The sequence below is a fragment of the Rattus norvegicus genome, chromosome 7 (assembly GCF_021556685.1).
Source record: "Rattus norvegicus strain SHRSP/BbbUtx chromosome 7, alternate assembly SHRSP_T2T, whole genome shotgun sequence".
Lineage (NCBI taxonomy): Eukaryota > Metazoa > Chordata > Mammalia > Rodentia > Muridae > Rattus > Rattus norvegicus.
The window spans coordinates 140,171,682-140,189,266 of NC_141540.1; the positions used below are offsets into that span (position 1 = coordinate 140,171,682).

Genomic DNA, 17,585 nt, shown 5'->3' on the forward strand with positions numbered 1-17,585 from the left:
CCTAATGCAGTGTTTGGACTAGGGCTGTCTATTCTGCCAGTGTGGAGATCTATTAAGATGATTCCCAATTGGGCGCTCGTTGTCCACTAGCACAGGAGAGCTGCCCATAAATACTGCACGTTTAGGAGGATCAGTGTGTCAGTGCTTGCAGTACAAGCTGCCTGCAGTTCAGGCCCTCAAACCTCTTGTCAAAGTAGAATTGGCGTGGGCAGCTCCTGGGAGGCAAACATGGAATCCCCGGACCCACACGCACACACTGGATGACCACTGTGGGGTTGAGATAGCAGTAGGAGACAGTCCTGCTGGGTCTAGGATGCTCTTTGGAGATGAGTTAAGGCTAAATCCTGAAGGTTGAATCGACCGGAGACAAAGTGATAAGGAAGGTGGCGGAGCCGAGGCTTCAACTAAGGAGATGACGTGAAGCAAGGCGCATGCGCACACATGACTCAGCAGGGAAAGCTCGGGTTTGCTGACTTTAGAACAGCTGGGAATAGGAATTAGGGTTATTATTAGTAAGTAGGCCATCGCTTACCAAGGACTCCGGTGGGAGGCACTAAGGAGTAGACTTTCCTGCTGACAACTGAGGGATTCAAATGCCAGAGAGAGGCTAGGCTGGATTTTCCACCCTGAGGACTGGAGATTGGCAGGGTAAAGGCCGCGTTTCCCGGACTCCCTGTTTCTGGCTGGAGTGAATCAGACCTGTCGGCGGCATTGGTGCTGAGAAGTCTGTGACAAGAGATGCAGGAAATGAGCCTGGGATGGGCCACCGGAGCAAGCTCAGCAGACCCCTACCACCTAGTAGAGTTAGGGGCCAGCCTAGTCTTACTGAATTCTATCAAAGACAACTGGTACCAGGTTTGACTCCAAGGCAAGCCTAGGGAAATGAGGCTAGCTATCAACACGGGACAGTTCAAGGATCAGTGAGAATTATAATGGAAAAACAACTAAAAAGAAAATAGGTTTTTGTTTTTATTTCTTCGTCTTGGTTTTTTTTTTTTTTTTTTTCTTTTTTTCGGAGCTGGGGACCGAACCCAGGGCCTTGCGCTTCCTAGGCAAGCGCTCTACCACTGAGCTAAATCCCCAGCCCCTCGTCTTGGTTTTTGAGATAGGAAGCCCTCATTCCTGCTCCATTCTCACAAGGTGCTGGAATTACGACATTCTGCCTGTTTTATTTTTATTTCATTTTAGATTTAGTTTATGTATAGGAATATTTTGCCTGCATGTATGTATGTATGTGCACCATATAGCCTGGTGTCAGTGGATGTCCCTAGAGGACACTGGAACTAGATTTACCTGCTCTAACTTGCTAAATTGGCCTTGACCTTCTGACCCTCCTGCCGCACCCAAGCACTTCCCGCCACCTCATCCAGTTTTATCTGGTGCTGCAGTTTGAACCTGGCGCTCTCTACCAACGGAACTGCATCCTCAGCCACAGCGTGGTGTGTGGGGGTCATTTTTACATGTTATATTTTTTGATGCATGTTTGGTATGTCTGTCAATTTAAAAATATCATTAGGGTTCAGAGTAGCTGAGATGGCCAACAGCAGCCATGGCACAAGTGTCAGGGTTGGAGGACCGGCTACAAGGTGTCTGTCTACCCTGTGTATCTCCACAGCTCCTCTACCAGGCTTGGGAACAGGCACAGCCCCATCTCACTACATTCTTAAAATACCGACCACCTTTTGAGGAGCCTAGCAACCAGCCACCCTAAATACATTAGCATTTTAGCCTTCCTTTTCTATTCTAACTTTATTTCTGGGGACGTGGGCAAGTATTTCCTTCCACAGAGATATTCTGACTGAGGGATGAAAGAATTATCGTTGTATCAATGTATCCTTAATTTGAAAACCTGTCTGAGGACAGGTGATGGTAGCAGTCGCTAGTGACATATCAATGGAGACAATGTAACATTATGCACCTCCAGGCAGAAGCAGATAACACTGCCAATAAAAGCTTGTTGTTGGAGCCCACTGAGGAGTCACCATGTGCAAAGCCCACCCTCGGGAATGTAAGAATATAATGGACAAGAAATTATCATTGAAGTTAAAGGTGGCAGACATGTACAAAGAATGCTACGGAGTTTTGCTCCCCTTATGATTCTCACAGGGGACAGCATCACGGAGCAGCATCACCTCCCTGGAAGCCTTGGGAAGAGTCCGAACAGTGACTGCTCGGCAGAGTAGTCCACCTCCCTCCCCAAAGGGTCTGTCTGTGAATTGAGTAGTGGACATTTTCATATGAAACCTTTTACTAAATAAATTTTTGTTGTTGTTTTGTTAATAACAAATCTGAATCATGGGAAGTTCTAAAATGTAAGTACCATTTACAGGAAGAGGTTATGGGAACATCCGGTTCCTCTAAATGTTCTGCCTCACCCAGAAGATGTAACAAGTAAAACCCAGTAATGGGCGGGAGTGCTCTGGAGAGACGCTCATTGCTAGCATTTCCTGCTGCTCTAGAGGATCTGAGCTGCTAACACCACTGTCCAGCACTCACAATATAGTTCCTACAGGTCCCATAGATCTGATGCCCTCTTCAGGTCTTTGTGGGCACTACACTCATGTGTACACACCCCCACACAAATACATAATTAAAAACAATATGCCAGGAGGCCTTTAATCCCAGCACTCAGGAGGCAGAGGCAGGAGGATCCCTGTCAGTTCAAGACCAGCATGGTCTATAGAGTGAGTTCTGGGACAACAAGAACCTCACAGGAAAACCCTGTCTCAAAAAAAAAAAAAAAAAAAAAACCCTTAAAATTAAAAATTTAGGGGCTGGGGATTTAGCTCAGTGGTAGAGCACTTGCCTAGCAAGCACAAGGCCCTGGGTTCAGTCCCCAGCTCCCCCCCCCCCAAAAAAAAAGAAAAAAAATTAAAAATTTAAAGGCACTTAGTGGAACACTGAGAAAACTGGGAGCATGGGGCTTGTATTTAGTGGCAGAGCATTTGCGTAGACTGCCTAGGAAGAGGCTGGAGGTTTGATCCCCGTATACTATATGATATGATTTAGTTCTACAATGTATATACACATTGTGATATAATTTATCTGTCAATTAAATTTAATTTTAGGGTTTTGAATGAAGTTCAGTGCTACAACCCTTGCCTAGGCTGTGTGATACCCTGAATTCAATTTTGTACTGAAAACAATAAAAATATTTTAAAAGACAAAATTCTAGCCAGATCCAGATGCTCATGCCTATGTCCAAAGCATTGAGGAAGCTAATTCAGAAAAACTCCCAGAGGCTTGGGGCCATCCTGAGCTATATAGGAAGTTCTAGGCTAGCCTGAATTGGAAATCCAGCACTTGAGTGGAGGGGGGCCAAAGATTAGGAGCAAGACCAGTCTAGCTGTCATGATAAATTAGCTCATCAAACATTAGAGCGATGTAAACTAAAGCAGGCATGAAGTAAGGATGGCTAGTGCACCTGTATATTATAATATAGATGAATTTATTACACAAAAACATATATGTATATAATATATATGTGTATGGATGCATGTGTACATATATGTAAGTATTGAAAACACTGAGTGATGCTGAAAATGTGGAGCAATGCGTCCCTCGGTGGTGACAGGAGGAAGGGGCAGCCTCTCTGGTACTATTTGGTAGCCTCTTATAAACTCAAATATAAATTAGACCTTGAACTCAGGGCCTTTGTACTATGGGGCTGATTGGTGTGTTGCCTGATGTGCTAAGAGGCCGTGTAGAGAAGTGGATAAGAGTTTGTATTGCTCTATCGGAGGACCTGAGTTCTGTTCCCAGCACCCAGACACAGCTCAAAACTGCCTATCACGTACCCAGCTCCAGAGGAATTGTGTGTGTGTGTGTGTGTGTGTGTGTGTGTGTGTGTGTGTGCGTGCGTGTGTGTGTGTGTGTGTGTACGCACTCTCACATGCACCTGGAGAGGCGAGTTGTCAAATCCCCTGTGGAACTGAAGTTTCAGTCAATTGTGAGCTGCCAGGTATGGGTTTGGAAATCAAACTCAGGTCCTTCGCAGGAGCAGTGCGTCCTTCCAACTGCTGAATTATCTCTCTAGCTTCTTATTTTCATTTTGAGACAAGGTCCCATATAGCCCAGGCTAGCCTCACACTCTCTGTGCAGTTAAGGATGACTTTGAACTTCTGCTCTTCCTGCCTCCATCTGGCCAGTTCTGGAATTACAGGCACTTTGGCACCAGCCCTCGTTTTAAGCAGGGTTGGAAAGTGAACCCAGGTCGGGCTTTGTGCATTTTAGGCAAGCGCTCTACATAGTGAACACAGCTCCAGTTTTAGTTCTAATAGCCTAAATCTGGGAACAACTCAGTTATCCTTCCGTTGTTGACGGAGTAAACAAGCTGTACATCCTCAGTATGGAAATTAGCCATGTCCTACACAACAACTCAGACGAATTCGAAGGCATCTCAGTTGTATGGTTTCCAGAAAGCTGAGGATGTGAGAGCACTTGGGAGGGGAAAGCAGAGGGAGGGAATCTCACACTCTGAGCCCTCACACGCTGGTCCGTAACACAACTCATAGTCAATGTCCACCTGCAGGCTGCCCCGTGCTTCCTACCTACTGGGTGCCCTGTGAACGTCCGTTGCAGACTCATCAGGCATCAAGGACAGATATGGGCAGGTCACCCGCAGTCCGTCTACGTTGAGATTGGCTGTAGGAAATGAAGTGTCTCCCGTGATGCAAGGCTGGTGGTGAGAACTGTCAGGGACAGTTCTGGTCCCGTGAGATGTCCCAGGGTATTCCTATTCTCTGGCTTCACCCAAAGCTTACCGAAGCGGTCAAGACGTGGAGGACACCATGTATTTCCCCTGATAGCCACACGGGGGCAGTGCAGTCCCGCAAACCAAGAAGCTGCCTCCCTTGCCTCACCTACTGGCAACATTTTCTCAATTGGAGAGAAAGGAATGTTTTATTTTGCTTAAAGAAAGGGAGACTTGATATAGTGGCCCAGTACTTTCAGGCCTGGAGAGGTCACAGTAGGGACAGAAAGATTGTCATGAACTCAGGCCATCCTCGGCTACATAGAACCTGTCTCAAAACAAAACAAACAAGAAACAAACAAACCAAAGATAAATTTAATTTCTTGGCGGATCTTCCACCCTAAGACCCTAGCTGCCCACACAGTTGCTCCTTCTCAACACATCACTTCGAGACCTTCCCTTCCTTGGCTTCCATTGACAATTCTTTTTTTTTTTTTTAAGAGAAAGATCAGGTTTAGTTTAAAGATTTATTTATTTATTTATTTATTTATTTATTTATTTATTTATTTATTATATATAAGTACACCATCCGTAGCTGTCTTCAGATACACCAGAAGAGGGCATCAGATCTCTTTACAGATGGTTGTGAGCCACCATGTGGTTGCTGGGAATTGAACTCATGACCCCTGGAAGAGCAGTCGGGTGCTCTTAACCGCTGAGCCATCTCTCCAGCCCCCATTGACAATTCTTACCTCTGCCTCATTTCATTGGCATGAGATGGGCAAGGCTCCACCGCTAATGACATACCTCATCCTTCTGGTTCACCACTCAGCCAGTCTCTCCTCACCCAAGTCTCTCCTCACCAGTGCTTTGCTTGCTACAGAGGCCCAAGCTTGCTTGCTTGCTTCCTTCCTTCCTTCCTTCCTTCCTTCCTTCCTTCCTTCCTTCCTTCCTTCCTTTCTTTCCTCCTCCTCCTCCTCCTCCTCCTCTTCCTCCTCCTCTTCTTCCTCCTCTTCCTCTTCCTCTTCTTCCTCCTTCATTTTTCAAACTTAGGGCATTGTTGCTAAGCAAATGTCCTACTGCTGAGTGACTACCCCAATTCATGTGTGTGCATGCATGTGTGTGTGCGCGCATGTGTGTGTGTGTGTGTGCGCGTGTGTGTGTGTGTGTATAGGTTTCTTGAGACACAATTTCTTCTAAAAAATATACTTATATGAATGTGGAGGGGGGAGCTGTCCCTCATGAGTGTAGGTGCTTAGAGACGCTGGAGACGTCAGATCCCTGCAGATCTGGAGTTACCCCTGATTGTGAGCCGTCCAGTATGTGTACCAAACTTGGGTCTCCTGGAAGAGCCCCGCTCAGCCTGCACTACTGACCCATCTCTCCAGCCCTTGGGGTGGGGTGGGGTAGGGTGGGGTGGAGTGGCCTCTTGTTTGTTTTTGGCTTTGTAGTTCAGGCTGGCTTGGAACTCTCCTCCGTCCTCTTGACTTAGCCTCCCAAGAGTTATCTGGTGTTGTTTTGAGTGTGCTGTGGAGCCAGCATGTCTGGGCTTGAATCAGGGCTCTTCTGTACACGGGCTTTAACCTTTTAAATGTTCCAGCTCTCCCTGCCCTATCACACACAGGTAACAGGATCGCCCACATGAAGAGGTTGTGTAGAGCATTAGCTGAATGCCCGCATGCGTGGCTGAGGCAGCGCTGACGCACTGTAAAAGGTGAGCGTGCTTGCGCTAGTGTATGATCTCTGAAGACAGGGGTCACCTCTCCTGGCCCTCCACTCCACACCTCAGCTCCCTCACCAGCAACACTTCCCTTGGATGAAGCCCACAGTCTTCCTTTTTCTAAACCTGAAACCAGGGTATGCACCTGCTGTACACTCTCAAAAACCTCGCCTTCCCCAAGCCTGGTGCCAGGGACTCCCAGGCTCTGCCCTCCACTGGCTCCGGCCCCATGAGGATGAGACGCAAGTATTCCCCAAACTCCATCTTTGATGACATCTCCATATCCCTGGGCAAACGGTGAACACGGCTGCCCTTGAGGTGGCCGAGTGACAAGATGGTACCACACCAGAAACATTTACACAAACCAGCGCTTCAGAGACACAGCTTATTAGTGATGCAGACCTGTGAGCCTCACGCTGGTGAAGCAGAGGCAGGAGGATTGCAAGTCTGAGTCAGGCCTGAGCTATATTATCAGGACTGTGTCTCAAAAACTAATAATCAGGGGTTGGGGATTTAGCTCAGTGGTAGAGCGCTTGCCTAGCAAGTGCAAGGCCCTGGGTTCGGTCCCCAGCTCCGAAAAAAAAGAAAAAAGAAAAAAATATATATTTATTTAAAGATTTATTTATTTATTTATTTATATGAATACACTGTAGCTGTCTTCAGACACAGAAAAGGGCATCAGATCCCATTACAGATGGTTGTGAGCCACCATGTGGTTGCTGGGATTTGAACTCAGGACCTCTGGAAAGCAGTCAGTGCTCTTAACCTCTGAGCCATCACTCCAGCCCCATATATTTTTATAAAACATATACCTATATATTTTATTTTTTATTAAATACATTTATGGGTGAGCAAGTGCAGAGCACAAAATTTAAGTCAGAGGACAGCTGTCAAGAGTCTGTTTTCAGGGCTGGGGATTTGGCTCAGTGGCAGAGCGCTTGCCTAGGAAGTGCAAGGCCCTGGGTTCGGTCCCCAGCTCCGAAAAAAAAGAACCAAAAAAAAAAAAAAAAGAGTCTGTTTTCTCCTTCTATCATGTGAGTCTGGGGAAGGGAACTGAGGTTGTCAGGCTTGGTGGTAAGGCCTTTACTGTGAGCCACCAGGGGCTGTTTTTGAAACAGGCTCTTCTGTAGCTGAGGCTACATTCTGTAGCTCGGAAGGCCTGGAGAGCCTGACCTCCTGCCCCTCCCTCCCAGGTGCTGAGGTCACAGGTGTTAACAACTCACACCTGGCTTCCAAAAAGGTTGCCCCCCACCCCCCGTGTGTGTGTGTGTGTGTGTGTGTGTGTGTGTGTGTGTGTGTGTGTGTGTGTGTGTGTTTGAAACAGTTTCTTTGTGTAGGCCTGGATGACTTAGAACTCACTCTGTAGACCAAGTTAGCCTCAAACTTAGAGATCCACCTGCCTCTGCCTCCCAAGTGCTGGGATCAACAGTGTGAGCCACCAAACTTGGCCTTGCTTTCTTATTAAGACAGCCTGTTATTGGGGGTTGGGAATTTAGCTCAGTGGTAGACCGCTTGCCTAGAAGTACAAGGCCCTGGGTTCAGTACTCAGCTGAGGGGGTGGGGGGGGGGAAGACAGCCTGTTATTGAACCTATGACTTAGCATTGTCCCGCCTGGCTACTTATCAAGCCCTGATAGCCACCTGGTTTTGCCCACCCCCTCCCCCTTCCCTTCCCCAAGTACTGAGGTTACAGACACACACCTTCTAGCCTGGCTTTTATGTAGGTGCTGGCTAGGTGTTTGAAACTAGGGTTCATGTTCCCACAGCAAGAGGTACCCTGAAACTGGAGTTAGGGATGGCTGTGAACCAGCCCAAATTTAGGTCTTTAATAATTAAAACTTTTTTTTTTTGGTTCTTTTTTTCGGAGCTGGGGACCGAACCGAGGGCCTTGCGCTTCCTAGGCAAGCGCTCTACCACTGAGCTAAATCCCCAACCCCTTTTTTTTTTTTTTAAAAAAGCTGGTCCCTACTCTAAAATCAGACAGGTCCACAAGTACTTACGGTGAGGCGAGCTTGTGGCTTTAAGGGATTTATTTATACCACTTGAATTGCCCCAGAGAGCAAGGGCGGGGTCAGGAGTCTGCCGAAGCGCATGTTTTCTTTTTTTAAACTTTTTTAAAGGAAACAAAACATACTATTTGTAGGGGAAAAGGAGGGGAGCGATAAAGCCCTGGCAGCCCAGTGAGGCTCAGTTCTTTTTCTTTTTTGGGGTGTGGGGAGGGAGGGCGGGGAGTCCTGCAAAAAGAGAGGTGCCAGTGTGGGCTGCCTCTTTCCCACCTTTTGCTTTTGGCCTTCTGGGGGGAGGGCAGCTGTTTGGCAGTCTGAACTTCCTGTGTTCAGGAAAACCAGCTGAGGTCTTACATGAACATTCGCCCATTGTTCTTGAGGAGAGTGAGGTCACTGGAACTTTGCAAGCAGCTGTTGCAAACGGAGACACCAAGTGTTCTGCCCCAGCCAGGATCAAGGAGGCTTTCAGCGAAGCTTTTCTTGGCGGCCAAGAAACTGGGTTCCCTGGAGTATCAGTAAACGCACCCACATGCTCCCTCCGGTGTGGGCGGGGTCAGGGGCTGGGCATTATCATCTGGGCTAATGCTGACTGGGCTCAGGCAGAACCATGGTGGGCAGGGCTGCCTCCGGGGACCATTATGGTCCATGCCCTGGGTCATTTCTCCAGTCAACTCGTACTGACCCAGGGAGTGAGGTGGCACCTGGTATATTCAAGTTCCTAGCATACTGACCAGATCCTGGAGAGAACACGGATGGGCCCTTTGGTCTTAGCTTTGAAGGGAAGGAGATGTAAGGAAATCAAGCCCACCATGCCAAATTCCTTTCCAGGAAGGAACGGGATCCAGAAGGCCAAAGCAGTTCTAACAGGAAATGATGTAATGCATCAGACTTAGACCAATAATAGGTCAAGAAACCAGTCAGGAGGATGCAGACTTCTTTAGCCCTCCTAGGAAGAGGGCAGGAATGAGACTGCATCATCAGACCCTTGTTAATTTCTTTAATGATGACCTCAGCTGAAGGAAGAAGGCAGAGGCCAGATGTGGGACGGAGCACAGAGCATGAAGGAGAAGGCTGCTGACAGGACCACCTGGCCTTCCACAATCTAATATACAGATGAGGAAAACCAAGGTCTGTAGTGATACGGTTATTTGGAACGCCAGCTCTGGTGATAAATATCCTTGGCTTCTTCTAGTGCTCCCAAGCCATACAGAGATGGTTTATAAAGCATGGGGACATGGGGAGAGAGACTGCATGGTGTGCAGGTGTGAGGGGATTCCTACCAGGCTTCTTCCCTTTCAGCCTGGGTAGTCATTGACTTGTTCTACGCCTTCACATAAGCCAGTGAGACTGCTCTGAACTGGCCTGTCCCCTATCTGGCACACGGAGGGGCTTGAGTGCATGATCACAGACCTCTTCTCCCATTTTCTCTCCAAGGCTGCATGGCCTTGTGCCCCACCAAGTCAGGGACATTCTCCCAATCTTAGATCTAAGCAGGTCCCTGTAAGTCACCTCCTAGGGGTCTCCAGCCATCTCCTCCAGGGCACACAGCCTCACAAAGCCCTGAAAGTGCACACCCATCCACCTGAAGGGTTATAGAGAAGACAGCATATGGTGGCGTTGCCATACAACAGTCGCGGTGGGGAGAGGCCTCCATATTTTATTAGGGATACCGCAGGAGCAGAGGCTGCCATTCAACAACAGATAAATTAACCGCAGTGCGGGTCGGGCGTGGGGACTTGGCCAGGCGCTTTTATATATATATATATATATATATATATATATATATATATATATATATATATATATATATATATAAACAAAGATGAAGACAGACAGACAGACCCCACGATGTGGGGAAAGGAGGCAGCACCATTCAGACAGCAGGGAGGACCAGGGCAGAGAGAGAAGGCAACTTGTCCCCCTCACTCCCCAAACTCCGTAAGCCTGGGGCTTCCAAAATCAGCCCCATGGGGGCTTTGGGGCAGGGTTGCAGCCAGGTTGGGCAGAGGTGGCACAGCTGGTGGGCAGGAAGCCCAGCACCGAAAGATGGCTCGGCCTGAAGAGGGAGCTGGGACTAAGCAGCCTGGAGCCCCCATCCCTTAGAGCAGAGCCTTACTCTGAGGAGTGAAGGGGGTGAGGTCTCTCCCTGAGCTGGGCATGGTTGTCTCACAGCAGCGGTGGCATATGCCAGGGACCCCTGTCGCCTTCTCACCCACCTTCTCCTTGGTCCCTTCGGATCAAGCCTCCCCGGCTCCAAGGCGTGGAGCACGGAGGCAGGTCCTCTGGGGTCCCTAGCTCCAGAGGAGCTGCAGTGGGTGCAGTCCCTCAACCCTGACTCCCGCAGGAGGACAGCGAGTCATAGAGGGAGTCACTTAGGGATTCTGAGGTCTCCAGCCCGGGAGCGCCCCCACTGGCCACTCTGCCTTCCTCGCCCATGTCTGACGTGCTGGGGGTACGGCTGCCTCCAAATGCTGGGCCCTGAGGCATAGATGTGCGGCTGGGATCCAGGCTCTGTTTTCGGTCCACGGGCAGGGCCTAGAGAAGAGGAGTACCGTTCAGAGAGGAATCGTACTCGCCTGGACTGCTGAGGGGGTCCACAGAGGCAGGGTTCTGAGGAGTAATGGAAACCTCCCCAAATGGGATGGGTGGGTGAGCTTATCCCCCCCTCATTCCCCCTGGAGGTGCTGGCTGCACGTACCTCACAGACATCCACCCTCCAATCTTTCCCTCCAGGTATGTAGCCCTCTTTCCTCTCCCTTCTGTAACCTTACCATGGCGGTCCTAGGCAGTCCCTCCAGTTGTCGGGGTGGGCACAGGAAGGGGTCACTGGTGCTGCCAGATGTTCTGGTGTTGGGAAAGGTCCAGTTCTTGGCCAGCTGGACAGGCGGGGGAGGGCCTGGGTCTTCACAGGGATCTGTCCAGGAAGAAGGGGAGAGTGGACGTTATCTGTCCAGCCCTGAGGCTCCTCTTAGGGGTGTCCTACCACGTGCTGGGACACTCACCGTCAGGACAGGTCTGGTGGCTGCGGTGTCCTGGAGGAGCAGTGAGCAGGGCAGGAAAGGCGGGCATGCTGGGGTGCCGCCCACTCACCAGCAGCTCTTCTATGCCTGGCACCTCCCGTTCTAGCGTGTGGGCACGGCGGGGGACTTTGGTGAGGCCTGGAGGCCGAGCTGCGGGCGCCCCTGGCGGGGGATCCAGACGAAACGACTTGGTCTTGGGGAGGTTCTTGCTGGGGGTTCCACTGCTGCTGTGATCTGGGGGTGGGAAGGTCCCAATGCCACTGTCCAAGGTCCGAGTCAAGGAGCCACAGGCTGTGGAGGAGAAGGACGCACAGAAGTGTGAGGCTCAGACCCTTTGTTCCCTCTCCCAGTTTCAGGCCATCCCACTCAGGGTTTTCATGGCTCCAAAGACTCCTCTTGCAGAACTCACCCCACCTCTGCACCTCTCCCTCAGCTTCTCACAGGTGCCCCTCAGGGCAGGGAGAACCATCCCTATGGCACCACCGAGATCCACATCCCCAGTCAGGGCTGAGCATCAAGATGCCACCCAGGACCTGGCACTGCTGCGGCAGCGACGGGAGAGAAGGGGACCCTGCTGACCTGTGAAGTGCGCGGTGGACACTGGCTCGGCCAGGTTGTCTTCTGGGGGCATCGCTTCCCGCCTACCCGGCTCACTGATGGGCTGTGTGGGCACAGAAGACCCGAGTGTCCGTTCCGGTGCCTCCCCAAGGCCCCCATAGCACCTTTGGGGTGTGGGAGGCCAGGTGGTAGGCACAGGGTAGACTAACGGCTTCTGGGTGCCTAGGAGGACTGGAGCTGGGCTCTCAGCGCAGGTCCTGATCGTGAACTTACCTTCCCCGGTTTTCCGCAGCCCTGCAGCGGGCCTACCAGGCCATTCCGAGGCCCACAGGCAGGCCAGGGGCTCTTGGGGTCACTAGACACTGGCTGGAAATCCCCATACTCAGGCTTGGGCTCCCGCCAGCTCTCGGGGGGCAGGTCCTTGCCATCCACCCTGAGGACCAGAGAGTAGTGGATGTGAGGGAAGGTGGTGGGTGCCTTGCAGCTGCTCAGATCCAGGCTTAGCTGGGGTGTCTGTCAAGGCTTTAGGCGTTGTAATATACCATTACATTCCCAATGAGGTGCTGGGATGCAAATGCTGTTGTTGGGCAGCACCACGCAGAGGCAGGCGGGGCTCTGAACTCGAGGCTAGCCTGGTCTACACAGGGCATTTCAGGCCAGCCTACATATTCAGACCCTGTCTCAAACAAGCACAAAAAGCTGAAAATGCTTTCAGAGGTAGAACCTCTCAGGAAGCAACTAGGATTAGTCATAGTCATGGTCATGAGGACACAGACTCCCATGACTGGTGGCTTTTAAAGAGACAGATGGCAAGCACCACACTCCATGCCTCATCCCGTTGACACTCTGGGTTGCCACAGGACTTAGAAGGCAATCACCAGATGTGGCCCCTAGGTCTCTAGAACCATGGGCCACAACGATCCTCTTCATAAAAGTAGTTTGTCTTAGAAACACATTTAATTAGTGATACAACCAGACTAACACACCAGCCACAAACCCTCCAATACAGCTGGCCCTAGAGAGGTGTCCTCTGCTGCCCATCCTGGGAGAGGGACCTGTGGATGCTGTCTGTCTTCAGCACCTCCTGAGGCAGGTGGGGGGGGGGCAAGCAGAGAGACAGAAGGGCAGGAAAGAACACGGGACCCCACCTTCAACTCCTCCCAGGGTCACTGTCCCTAGCTTACTGACAGACCAGTTCACACTCAGGACTACATACATCAGTCCTGGCTTGCCGCCCCGGGATTTCTGAGAACACGGTAGCCTAGGATTAGTGCCTTTTCCAGGGTCTAACTCCTTCAGCCTTTTTACCCAGACAGAGTAAACACTGTAAGTGGTCCCCTTCCCTAAACCACAACTCTGTAGTGGCAGGGGTCAAAAGGGAGCTTTCTTGTCCCTGCCCCAAGGTGGACTTTCATCCAACCAGCTAGGAAGCAGTCCTAGTGTATTCGGGTACCTGAGGGGCTGCAGGGGACAGGGATCTGGGAAAGTTAATACAGCAAATGGAAGCTATTCTCACTGAGTTAACACCAGCCAGCCAGTGAGGAGGATGGGGGAGGAAACCCCCTCTTCTGAGTCCTAACTTCTGTCTTGGCCAGGTCACCAGCTCACAGGCTGGCACTGTATTCCCCTTGACCCCTGGGAAGCTCAAACTCCCCGGCCCACTGAGTATCTGACCCCTGGTCCCAGGCCCTCACCTGTTCAGTAGCTGTTGCATGAATGTGTCTGCACCCTGATACATGCCGGTTAGCTGGCCTTGTGGCTGCCCCACACTGGGGCTGGGCACTGTGGCTGGGCCCCCAGGCCGTGGGCGGGCTCTGCTCAGATATGCCTTCTCTTCCTCCAGCGCTCTGCGCAGGTCTTCTGCCTTCGCCATCAGCTTGGAAATGTTGAGGCTCTCAGCCTCCAGCTTCCGGGCTTCTGTCTTGACTTCTTTCCGGAGCGGGGAGCCCCCACCGGCCCCTTCCTTGTTTTTGGCGGCCTCTGTGCGGCGGTTCAGAGCTGGTAGCTTGCTCTTTTTGAGGCCGAACCAGCTGGCAATGCTGCTGGCATTGCGGTGCTTGGCTTCGGAGCCCGGAGTCCGCTCCTGACCTTGAAGGCGCAGCACGTTCTCCTCAATACCCTTCATCACCTTCTCCTCAATGGCTGAGTGTGGTACTGGCCCTTCTGGGCCCGGGCTCTGGTCGACCGGACCAGGTACTGGGGATGTAGGCTGGCCAACCGTGGTGCCACAATCTGCCCAAGGTGGGCCCTTCACTTTGTCAGGCTTGGGGGGCTCCTTGGTGCCTAAGGGTGCCACAGGGCGGGGCACCACCTTGGTGGGTGACTTGGAGGGCAGCTTTGTTGGGCTGCTGTGAGGGCTTTTGGGTTTGCCCAGGCTAGGGGCTGAGGTTGGCACTTTTGCAGGTGTGCGGGGCATCTGGGGACACAGAGCCCCTGCTAGCCGACTCTTGGCTAGCTCCACTTTGGTGAGGCAGCTCCTTGGTGAGATGGGCTCCAGGTCTACTCGAGCTCCCATGGAGTGGGAGGAATAGACTCGGGCACCAAGATCAGTAAGTCCAGGTTCCTGCTGCTTCAGGCTGCTTGTGCCCAAGGCTACTGCTCCCCGAAAGATACCCTTAGCTTCTGGCTGTTCGAGAGGTCTCGTGCTGGGAGACACATCTCCAGGACACTCGCCTGACCGCACTGGTGCCTTGGCCTTCTCTGTGTTAGACCGGGCTGGCACTCCGTTCTTTTCTGGACCCAGAGGCCCCTCTGGGCCCGTCTTCAGTTTTCCAAGTGCTGCCAATCTGTCTCGCAGAGGTGTGTGGCTAGGATCACCAGGTCGTCGCCCTGATCCCTGGCCAGGCTTCTTGGATGAGCCACATGGGGTCCTGCGGCTGAGATGGGGAGACTCGGAGCCTGCCCTGTCCACACTCTTCTCCTGGGGGCTGCTGTAGGGACAGGGTCCCGGGAGGCCAGGGCTGGGGGCCCCAGGGCTCCTGAGGACCTCATGGGTCTGGGGTACCTCGAGAGTCAGTTGTGGGTAGGTGGGCACCTGCAGTGGGGATGGAGGTGGCTCTGTGGAAGAACCCCTAAAGGTGCCCCGGGAAAGGTCCAGGATGTTTTCAAAGCAGGGAGACACTACTGGCCCTGCAGACAGTGTAGTGGACACAGCCGACTGAGAGGTTCTGAGTTGCGCAGAGTCTGGGTTTGCAGAGCAGGGTAAAGGGCTGCTGGGCAGGCCCTGTGCCCCCTCTGGGGAAAGCTCCCCTCCACCCAGACCCCTTCGTGCCAGCAGTGGGGAGGGGCTGCCATCTGAGCCACTGTTGCGACAAGGGATTCGAGAACTCCGGGGAAGCTGAGGGCTGAGCTGGGGACCTCCAGGGCTAGGGACCTTCTCTGAGGCTGGAGGCAGCTTGAGAAACTTGAGACCTCTGGCTGGAGAGGGCAGGAGGGGTCCCTGGGCGTCCCCGGGGGAAGGGAGCCCAATCTGGAGCTTGCTTTTCACCTGAGAAGAGGAGTGGGAATGGCCAGGCCGGGAGCCCAGCGGGGCGTCCCCTGCACCCATGAACATGCTGAGGAAGGGAAGGGGCCCCTGGCCCTCTGAGGTAGCACCAAAGCCCAGCCTGCTGGCCTCTGGGGCACTTCCACCCCAAGCTGACTTTGGGAGGCCTTTGGACTTGGACACCTGTGGGGCTCCTGGATCTGGTGAGGACAGCTTCCCAGCACTTGGGTGGGGGTGGTCGCCGCTGAGGGGGCCAGTAGCCCCAGCCAGGAAAGCTGGGAGGGAAATCTCTGTGTCCCCAAGGAGTTGGCCCAGATTTAACTGCTTGCGGGCCAGGACACCAAGCAGGGTGTCGGGGCTGGGGGCTTCATTGGGGTCTCCTGCTTCATCAGAAGATGACGAGGAGCTGCTGCCCGGGGCACAGTGTGGGCCAGCGCCGGGGCCCTGGGCTGGCAGTGGGGCCCTGCTAGAAGCCCAGGGTTGCCTGATGCCTTCTTCTTCCCCAGGGCCCCCCAAGGCACGCTCCCAGTGCAGCAGTGCCCCTAGGCTCCCAGGACCGAGCAGTAGGTAGGGTGCCCAGGGTGAGGGTTCAGGCTGTGGTGGGCCACAGAGCTCGCCATTGATGGGCTCTGGGGATCCAGGGCCTTGGCCTGTGGGTCTCCAGGGGGTGGCGGGTGAGCACAAAAGCAGAGGGTCAGTCTCTTCCAAGGCTCGCAGGACCTCTAAAATCTGAGCTTTCTTCCGAAGAAATGGGGACAGGGCATCCAGCGCTGGGGGTGGAGTGGCCGGGGGGCCTGGGCCGCCTGGGCGTAACTGCTGCTCCCAACACACCTGGGAGGAGAAAGGGCGTGAGGAGGAGAGGCTGACTGTGTGGCTGCTATCTGACTGTACAGCTGGTACATGAGGCCCAGGCCTTAAGGTAAACATTTCAGAAAAGTATTCTAGGAACAAGCTCTCATTCCCCTGTCTGTCCCACAGCGATTGGCCGGTCCCTCTGCAGTGTTTGGGGACGGGAAGGCTGGTCATTCTGATGGCAGATAGGATGCCTTGGCTTCCTCTAGGATGGCTGAGCCCTGCCAAGCTGGGCTGTCGTACCTCACTCTCCTCTGAGTAGACTGGGTCCCCCATGTCCAGCCTCCATTCCCACTACTCTTTTTACACAGCCAGCCTGACCAGTTAGTGCTGGCCTGTGCTTGCTCTAGGATGGAGGGACCCTGCCTGCGTGCTGGCCCCAGAGAGTAAAGAAGAAGGGGGTGCATCATAGCTGAGACCTCAGTCATCCGCGGCAGGCAAGCCTGGGCCTTGCCCAGTCAGAGCTGACTGGCAGACAGGAGTGCCAGTGGGCCTGGGGATGGCCCTGTGCAAACCTCCTGTTACCTGGCCCTGCCCTGCACTGTGCTTAACTACATGCGCTCTGGAGTCAGGAGAGCAAGTCCAGCTCTACCTCCTTCACTACCTCCTTCACAGGACCTTCAGCAAGTCGTTTGTCCTCTAAGTGTCATGGTGCCACCTTTGAAATGAGGATAGCGATTGTTTAATCCCACAAAGTAAGGGCCCGAGGTGTCCTGCAGATTGGTGTCAGCATGGAAAGTCTGCAAGTGTGTGCTGGGACTCCGATGCATGACTTCATACATTTGCCTGCAGGCCATGACTGGGGGGAGGGGTGGGCCTGTTTTTCTTGGTGTGGGGCTGACAGCTGAGGGCTCACACTTCAATCCCGGACAGGAGTCTGCAGAGGAAACAGCCTTTCCCCTGAGACTTGTTAAGAACCTGCAGTGGAGCCTTTAGCCAGTGAGACACAAACCCCAGGACCCGCTGCTCCTACCTCTCTTGGCCCAGCACAGTGTCCTAAAGGCAGAGTGGTGGCTGGTTCCTCAGCAGCGTTTGGGGACGGGGAGGCTGGTCGTTCTGATGGTGGCTGGAGTGGGGTGAGTGGGATCTGCAGAGAGAGCACAGTTGTCATTGACCCTTCACAGAGCCAGGCACAGGTCCACCGTGCCCCTCCAGGGATGCCTCCTGACCTATGATATGGCTCTAATTTTGACCCTTTGCTGATAAGGCAGCCTAAAAACAGGGCACAGTCTGAAGACAGTAAAGGTCTGGGT

The 17,585-nt window shown here is 52.7% G+C and overlaps 1 protein-coding gene across 2 annotated transcripts in view; it reads right to left on the bottom strand.

The window, feature by feature from the left end:
- Positions 1–8,329: 8,329 nt before the first annotated feature.
- Positions 8,330–17,585, bottom strand: part of Nckap5l (NCK-associated protein 5-like) — a 38,117-nt gene continuing 28,861 nt past the window's right edge. The window contains exons 7-13 of one of the 2 annotated variants that reach the window (XM_087557585.1): positions 17,306–17,419; positions 13,691–16,311; positions 12,270–12,429; positions 12,018–12,099; positions 11,421–11,729; positions 11,190–11,332; positions 8,330–10,953 (exon numbers count right to left, since the gene is read on the bottom strand). In XM_087557585.1, coding sequence (XP_087413711.1) covers positions 10,744–10,953; positions 11,190–11,332; positions 11,421–11,729; positions 12,018–12,099; positions 12,270–12,429; positions 13,691–16,311; positions 17,306–17,419 — 3,639 coding nt within the window. In that variant the 3' untranslated portion in view covers positions 8,330–10,743. 2 annotated transcript variants of the gene reach the window in all.